The sequence below is a fragment of the Puma concolor genome, chromosome E2 (genome assembly GCF_028749965.1).
Source record: "Puma concolor isolate L17-30 chromosome E2, mPumCon1.1.hap2, whole genome shotgun sequence".
In the NCBI taxonomy this organism is placed as follows: domain Eukaryota; kingdom Metazoa; phylum Chordata; class Mammalia; order Carnivora; family Felidae; genus Puma; species Puma concolor.
In genome coordinates, this window is record NC_141681.1 from 47,687,721 (window position 1) to 47,696,061 (window position 8,341).

The 8,341-nt window shown below is 56.0% G+C and overlaps 1 protein-coding gene across 2 annotated transcripts; it reads right to left on the bottom strand.

The window, feature by feature from the left end:
* Positions 1 to 432: 432 nt before the first annotated feature.
* On the bottom strand, positions 433 to 8,254 carry RINL (Ras and Rab interactor like). 2 transcript variants are annotated; one of them, XM_086689703.1, is made up of 12 exons: positions 8,062 to 8,254; positions 6,264 to 6,352; positions 5,901 to 6,060; positions 4,471 to 4,573; positions 4,133 to 4,205; positions 3,984 to 4,048; positions 3,577 to 3,726; positions 3,066 to 3,485; positions 2,403 to 2,696; positions 2,015 to 2,146; positions 1,698 to 1,867; positions 433 to 1,615 (listed from the first exon to the last, which is right to left on the bottom strand). In XM_086689703.1, the coding sequence occupies exons 2-12, from the start codon at positions 6,311 to 6,313 to the stop codon at positions 1,556 to 1,558; spliced, it is 1,677 nt and encodes a 558-aa protein (XP_086545829.1). In that variant the 5' UTR covers positions 6,314 to 6,352; positions 8,062 to 8,254; the 3' UTR covers positions 433 to 1,555. The 2 variants fall into 2 exon arrangements, with proteins under 2 accessions (XP_086545829.1, XP_086545828.1); XM_086689702.1 differs by having other exon boundaries at positions 6,264 to 6,529.
* Positions 8,255 to 8,341: the final 87 nt, after the last annotated feature.

Here is an 8,341-nt window from a genome sequence, read left to right on the forward strand (position 1 = left end):
AACCCCACCTCAGACTCTATGGTGGGAGGGCGTGGAACCTGCTTGAGAGTCTTTCCCTCTCCCTCTGCCCCTCTGCTTGCACACTCTCTCTCCTTCAAAAACCAAAGAAAGAAAAAAAAAGAAAAACATTAAAAAAGTACACACTGAGTTTGAATATTTAGCACGCACACAAAAAGAATGTTAAATAGCACGATAATTTTTGGATATATTTTTTTAAGGATTTTTTTATTCAAAAAAAATTTTTTAATGTTTATTTTTTAGAGAGAGAGCGTGAGCAGGGGAAGGGCAGAGAGAGAGGGAGACACGGAATCTGAAGCAGGCTCCAGGCTCTGAGCTGTCAGCACAGAGCCTGACTCAGGGCTCAAACTCATGGACAGTGAGATCATGACCTGAGCCAAAGCTGGACGTTTAACCGACTGAGTCACCCAGGCATCCCAACATATTATTTTAATTTTTAAGTAATCTCTACACCTAACGTGGGGCTCGAGCCCACGACCCTGAGATCAAGAGTCACACGCTCCTCTGACTGAGCCAGCCAGGAGCCCCTAATTTTTGGATATTGATCACATGTTACGAGTGATAACCTTTGGGATACACTGAGTTAAATCCAATAGGTTATTAAAGTTAATTTCACTTGAGTTTTTACTTTTCTGTAATGTAGCTACTAGAATATTTAGAATTGCATACCTAGCTTGCATTGTATTTCTCTTGGATGGTGCTGTGCTGTTCCAAGGGACGGGAGCCTATGGACAATTAACACAATAAATATGTACATTTTATGGTATGTTAGGAAGTGATCATTTCTATGGAAGAAAAATAAAGATTGGGGTAAGAGAGTATATCAGCTTCCTGTCACTGCTGTAACAAATTACCACAAATGTAGTGGCTCAAAAAACCACAAATGTATTATCTTGCAGTTCTAAAGGTCAGAAGTCCAAAACGGGTCTTAGGGCCTAAATCAAAGGCCAAATTCTTTCTGGAGGTTCCAGGGGGAAATCCATTCCCCGTCTTTTTCAGCTTCTAGACAAGTCTTTGGCTCCTGGCCACATCACTCTGACCTCTGCTTACAAAATCACATCTCCTTCTCTGACTCTGACCCTCCCACCTCCCTCCTAAGAGGACTCCTGTGATGTTACCGGTCCACCAGGATGATCCAGAATAATCTCCCCATGTCAAGATCATTCATTTGGTCACATATGTCAGGTCCCTTTGACCATGTAAGGTAACATATTCACAGATTTGGGGGATCAGGAGGTGGATGTCTTGGGGGGGGGCATTATTCTGCCTGCCGCAGGGAGGGTCAAGCCAGAGGAGGTGCAATTTTACACAGGGTGTCTGGGAGAGCCTCCCCGAGAAGGTGACAGCCACCCAAAGACCTGAAGGAACGGAGGGACGGAGCGATATAAATACTAGAGAATGGAGTAGCCAATGCAAAGGCCCAGAGGTGGGTCTGTTCCAGGGAACCTCGCGGCCTCCTGGCACCTAAACCAACAGGGGTCAGAAATCGGCGCCTCCCGAATCTTGCCTGAGGAACAGGAGGATGTGGGACCCCTTATCATAGTCCGTCTCTGGGCACAGTGTCTCTTGCCCATGGCTCCTCAAAGGGCAGTTGGACCTGTGGGGAGAGGCAGGAGCCTGGGTCAGAAGGACAGTGGGTCCAGCGGTCCCCTCCACCCGCAGTCCGGAGGGGCGATCACCTGGGCTCCGCGGTCCTGTCTGTCCTGTCTGTGCAGCGTTCGCCGGCTGTGCCACTGGCGCAGGGAGGCGCGGGCCTCAGAGCTGAGCCCCTGGGGTGCGCGGCCCACATCGGGCTGGTAGTGAGCAATGTGGTGCAGCGCCCCAAACCACGTGGTCAGGTAGTACCCGGCTAGGGGCAGGAAGGGGTGGTCAGCGCAGCTCTCGGGCTACGCTGGTGGCCGAGGTCCCCCTGCAGTTTAACCCTTGCTGTAGGGCGAGGCTGTTTGGCCCCAGGGCGCCCCCTGTGGGGTCCCGGCGTTCCGGGGTGGGGGCTCACCTTCTCCCCGCAGCTCGTCCGGATCCAAGAGCTCCATAAGAAACTCCACGTCCAGCTGCGTCTCCCCAATGTGCGGACTCCAGATCAGTTCTTCCGTCAGCGCGGGCAGGAAGGCGTCGGCCCCCAGGGGCTCTGGCGGAGCAGGACGGGCTCCGAGGTGGATGGCGGGCGTGCAGACCCCTCCGTCCGATCCCCAGAACACGAGTGCGGGCTGCCCTTCCACCTCGCTGGGCCGGCAAACGCCTCTCGGCGGATCCCCAGGCCCGCGTAGACGCCCCCTGCTAGAGCGGGTCACCCTCTCCCCTCGACGTGCACACTGGCGCCTCCCACCGCGCCTCCCCAATCCTCCAGCCACCGCACATCCGGGTAGACGCGGGTAAACCTTTACCTTGGTCCTCGCCCTGAGCCAGGCCCGCGTAAACGTCACTGCACACCTCCAGCAGCAGCGCCACCTTGCGGCGTGGGGCGCAGGCGGCGTGGAGGTGCTCCAGGCGCGCGTGGATGCGGCTCCGCAGGGCGGGGGCGGGGCCCTGCCCCTCAGGCCCCGCCCCCGCCCGCAGGGCTGTTTGTCGCTGCCGCAGTCGCCGCAGCTCCCGGGCTCGCAGCGTCCGGAGTCGCGTCCACAGGGCGGGCTTCAGGGGCTCCAGCACCGCCCGGCACAGGGCGGCCTCCAACGCGGCGCCTGTGAGGGGTTGAGGTCGGTGAGCGAAGGGCCGCCAGGCTGACCCACGTCCACCCTCTCGCTCCACTTGACCGTACCCTCCGCCCCCCCGCCCCCCAGCCCTCCCTGGCTTCTGGCCGCCCACAAGTGTAGACATGGGTGGGAACACGTGTGCAAGAGGGAGCCTGGGTGTGGAGTATGGCTGTCGCCCACGTGAGAGATGTTCCCGTAGGGAGGGAAAAGCACGTGAGTGGAAAAGCAAACAGGTGCACACGGATGGAGAGAAAGACGTTGGGTGTGAAACACACACGTAAGGCCCGGAGATGGCAAACGAGAACCCGAGTGGGTCGGGGCATTGGCCATAAATTCCCTCCCAGTCCTCCTTATTACCAAGATCCTCCTCCTTCTGGGGGACCCCAGGCCCCCGGCTCCCAAAGACAGCCCTGACGTCGGGGTCCTTTGACAAGTGATCCTGGAGGTCGGTAAGGAGGTGCCGCACATCCTGAAGCAGCTCTGTGGCTGGGTCCCCGGGCCTGTGGGGCCCTCCAGCATTTGAGGTGAGGCGGGCTCGAAGGCCCTGGAACTGCCTGCCCACGTAGTTGCTCCGGGCCCTGGCCAGAGCCTGGATGTGATGGGTGAGAACATCGTCAGGTCCTTTCTCTTCATCTTTGTAGCTGTCCTCGTCCTCGTCCTCGTCCTCCTTCTCTTTCTCCTCCACCAGGCTGGCTAGGGTTGGCCCAGGATGGTATCCTTCTGGGCTGAGCGGGCCTTCGACCCAGGAGACCCGGTGAGGGGCAGGGTTCCTGGGGGCTGGATGTGAGGAGAGGGTCGGGTCCCGCAGAACAGCGGCAATAGCTCCCTCATCCTTCAAGGGCCCAGGGCCCTGCCCCACCCAGCTAACCTGAACTGTGGCTTTCTGCAGTCCCTGGAGGTGTCTCTGCGGTGATCTGCTCCAAACCCCACCCTCCATGGGTCTCCAGGTACAGCTTGTTCACCACGGGGAGCACCTTCTCCGAGATGTTGAGTTGGACGCCGCCGGTCTGTGGAAGACCTGGGAGCCAGCACAACCGAGGTGTCCCAGATGTCCCAGGCGCCAGGCCTGGTTCCTTCAGGGTACCAGGAGAATTAATGCCCAGCCTCATTACCGAAGGAGCTGAGGCTTCGTCCCTGGTCCCTTGTCACTCAGGCCCAGGAGTCGAGCCTCCCACAGCTCTCTCAGACCCCCATTCTATCTTCCCTCAAACACAGAAGTCTGGTTCCTGAAGTGCCATCCTTCTGGACCAAGGAGGCTGGAAGGTGGCCTCTCACCTGTTTGTTGGTCTCCTGGCCTTAGAGTGGGAGGGGGCAAGAGCAGTGTTCTGGGCAAAACATCCCTGAGAAAAGATAATGGGAAGCTGCAGTGGGTGGGATGCCTTAGAGTTGGATCCCCCTTAGCCCTTTTGACGGGTAACCTGTACCTGCTGGCTGATAGGAAAGCCAGGAGATGGGGCAGGTCCGGCATACAGAGGTTAGAGTATTCCAGAGAAACACCTGAGGGTTGGGGGCAACAAAGGGCAAGGAAGAAAAGTTGAAGGGTGGCAGCCTCATCTTCCCTGGGACTCTCTCTTCCTCAGTTCTGCAGTCCCCCAACAGCCCTTCAACACAGGGAAATTTCTACCCCTTGAAGTCCCCATCTTTTCCTGTGTCTTTAGGCTTGCATCCCACTTATGCCACCAAATAGGATTTGGGAGATTATTTTGGAAGCAAAGCTCACCAAATTTGCTGTGGACTGGAAACTCAGGAGTAGGCTCCTTACCTCCAGGAAGCTTCTGGATCTGGTAGGTGCAGACTTCTCCTGGTGAAGCTCCTGTCCTCAACACCAGGACCTGGCTGGAGTTGTGTCCTGTGACCAGGAAACTCTGGTTCGGGGGTGGGGGTGGAGGCAAAGGTCATCTTGGAGAGGATTTGTGCTGATGTCTGTTACTTTTGCCTGCCCAGCATCCCATTTCCCTTATGTTGGGTTCCACTGGCCAAATTTCCTTTAGAGAAACCCACTTCCTCCCTTAGTGCCCATGGGTGGGACTAACTCTGTCCAAGCCCTAGGGGTGGTCTGTGACCTGACCTAGCCAATAGGATGACAGTGCTTTCTAACCACTGTGATTGGTTCAGAGATGGGCATGTGAATCAGGCCCAGCCAAAGGAAATCTTCCACGAGGTTTTTGCTGGAGGTCTTCGGCACAAGGACTCTTTTCACACTGGGATTGCTAAGCTTGTGAGATGTGGCCCTGAGCTGGGGACAGCCATCTCTGCCACCACAAGGAGGGAGCCCCCTCGAGAAGGAAGCTGTGTAGGCCCTAGTTGCCTTATCCTAATCCGTTCCCTGTCCCTTGCAGAACTGCAGGGTTGTGAGGGCCTCATCTGCCCAGCCGTAGAAGACGGATAATGACGTAGGTGGTGTTTCTCACCTCGGGTTTTATAACCCCCAGGGGAGCTTTAAACAATGTATTGCTACCCGGGGGCCCCCCTCTGTATGTTTTGAATCAATTGTGAAGGCTTTTGGTATTCCTGTTTCTTTTAACAGGCGCTTCCTTTCTCGTCTTCCTCCTGCCTGGAGCTCACACACGTGCTTGGACCCGGGGCAGCCACTGGGCAACCACGGAGGAAGTCCAAGAGAATTGCAAAAGCTGGCCTTGATGTCCCGAGCTGCTAAACTAGAGCCTGCAGCTGCCTTTCTGGTACAAAGAGCAGTGCCTATTTGCCTAAGCTACTGTGTGGATCGAGTGTTTGTTCCTCAAAACCCCAAACGGTCGGCTTTCCGCACAGTTTAAAGCAAAGCCAAGGGGTGCCTGGGTGGCTCAGTTGGTTGAGCGACCGACTTCGGCTCGGGTCACGATCTCACGGTTTGTGAGTTCGAGCCCCGCGTCGGCCTCTGCGCTGACGGCTCTCTCTGCCCCTCCTCCACTCATGCTCTCTCTCTGTCTCAGAAATAAGTAAACGTTAAAAAAATTTTTTTAAGCCAAGCCAAGACATGGGATGAAGAGAACTTTATAAGTCGTCTAATGCTCAGGATCCAGACATTGCTGAAATTCCCTTTCTTCCGGGGTTTTCAACCCACTTACTTTTCAGTAAGTGGCCTTTTTTGGTTTTCCCGGCTTGTGCTGTTTGTCACCAGCAAGCAGCGGAGTCCTGACTGACCCACGGTGTCATGGGGAGGGTCAGAGAGGGTCCCTGGCTGTGAGTACTCACCCCCGGTGGCCACAGCTCAAGAAGGGCTCCCGCATCCTGAGTAGCCAGCTCTGGGATCTGCCACACCCCCCGTGTCCTCTGCAGGCGAAGGAGTGGCTCTGGGGTCCCAAGGACCCCTAAGGGGGTCTCACCTGCTCCATTCACCTGTGGTGGAACCATCCTGGGACGTGCAGGGTCCAGGAGACCAGAGGTTAGAGATGGGCAGTTGGACACTAAGGTGGGGTCCAAGGTGCAGGGGGCAAGGGGCAGCCCAGGGGCGAGATGAGATTCAGGGTCCTATGGGGGGTGTGGGCATTGGATGGCTGGAAGGGCCTTCTGAATCCGGGGGCAGGAGTTGGAGACCCCAGCCCCCGCAGCTCTCACCTCTCCCCGTCGATGAGGCCTGCAGAGGCCTTGTCCTCCGGCTGGGCCATCCTCAGGATGCGGGAGGCCAGCAAGCCATGGTCTGGCCTCTGGCAGGGAGGAAGGTAAAGTTCAAGGCTGCTCCAATCCAAGGGTAATATTCACGATATAGCAGAGACCCTGACCGATCAGAATGGGCCCAAAGCCCCTCGCTGTGCCAGGTGTCAGTTCTTTAGCGGCTGGCTGGTGGGGAGATGTGGGGATCCCAGAAGGAAGGCCCGTGTGTCCTGGTGGGGAGGGGACAAGGGGAGGACCCAAACCAACAGCTATTTACCAAGCGGTACAGGAACACTTCAGATTTTGACAACCGGTGCTGCCATAATACAGACGCGGAGCAGTTGAGTAACAACCCCGTGTCTGGACAAGTGCTCCGCCCATGGTAGGCACTCTGTAAACGTGCCATCATGTTACAGACGTCCTCTTCTCCTCCCTTCCCAGACCACAGAAGGGCTCTCGGATATTCCCGCCCCCACCAACATTCTACTGTGAAAGTTTTCAAACGTTCAGAAAAAAGGAGAGAATTTTACAGGGAACATCCATGTACTCACTACCTAGATTTTATTGTAAGCACTTTGCTTTTTGCTTTGTGACACATCTGTCCCCTCTATCCACTGGACCTCAACTCTTAGTTTTTAAAAAAGGTTTTTTTCTGGGCGCCTGGGTGGCTCAGTCGGTTAAGCGTCCAACTTCGGCTCGGGTCATGATCTCATGGTCCATGGGTTCGAGCCCCGCATGGGGCTCTGTGCTGACAACTCAGAGCCCGGAGCCTGCTTCGGATTCTGTGTCTCTCTGTATCTCTGCCCCTCCCCTACTCATGCTCTGTCTCTCTCCATCTCTGAAAAATGAATAAATGTTTTAAAAAAAATTTTTTTTAAGATTTTTTTTAAGTGGGCTCCATGCCCAACATGGGGTTTGAACTCACAGCCCTGAGATCAAGAGTCGTATGCTCTATGGCTGGGCCAGCCAGGTGCCCCTATCAGGCCTCAACTCTTTTCTTTTTTTTTTTATAATTTTTTTTTAATGTTTTATTTTATTTTTGAGACAGAGAGAGACAGAGCATGAACGGGGAATGGGCAGAGAGAGAGGGAAACGTAGAATCCAAAGCAGACTCCAGGCTCTGAGCTGTCAGCACAGAGCCCGACGCGGGGCTCAAACTCACGGACCGTGAGGTCATGACCTGAGCCGAAGTCGGACGCTCAACCGACAGCCACCCAGGAGCCCCTGGGCCTCAACTCTTAAAGCCAATACACAATCCTAGCTACAGTGGGTTATGACTCAAGGTGGGCATTTTTGAATATTTTCCCTGCGGCAGTCCCAGGAGTGAGACATCTGCGGCCATTCATCTGTGCACCCAACAAACACTTAAGAAGTACAGGCCCAGACTGAGGTGCTAGCCCCGGGGGGAAGGTGATAGACAGGACGCTCTCGGGGGGCTTCCATTCTTGCTTGGGGTGGTATAGGAGGCGGGTAATAAATAGCTTGCTGACCAGAAACCCAGGGTTTGGGGAAGGGTGGGGACAGTGAGCAGGTGCTCAGTCCAGGGGAGAGCAGGCAGGAGTAGGCGCAGGGAGGCAGATGCTCGCCTGGGTCCCACAGAGGAGAAGACGTGGAGGAGGAGGAGGAGGACGGGGAGGGGGAGGGGGAGGAAGGGGAGGAGGCCGGTGGCGCTGGCCAGGGCAGCATACGGGCAGCAACCGGATACCGAAGGGAGGCAGTGGGGGGTGACAATGCCAGCTGCTCGGTCCCTGGGGACCCCTACCTGTTCTTCGAGGGGAGGCCTGGAGTAGCAGGAAGTGAAAGTGTTCCTCACAGAGAGAGGAAGCTGAGCGGGTGGGGGAAGAGGCGGGGCTGGGGGGGGTATCTGAAACCAACCTTCCCCTCTTTTGGGGGCTCAGACCTTAGGTGACCAGGCTTTGGAGGAAGGGACTCTGGCCATCTGGGGGCCCACGGGGAAGAGCCACGGGGCTGTCGCAGGCCCCGGAGTCCCCGTCAACACCCTCTGCTGTTTCTCGTAAGAGCCTGCAGGTGTTCTAGTCTCC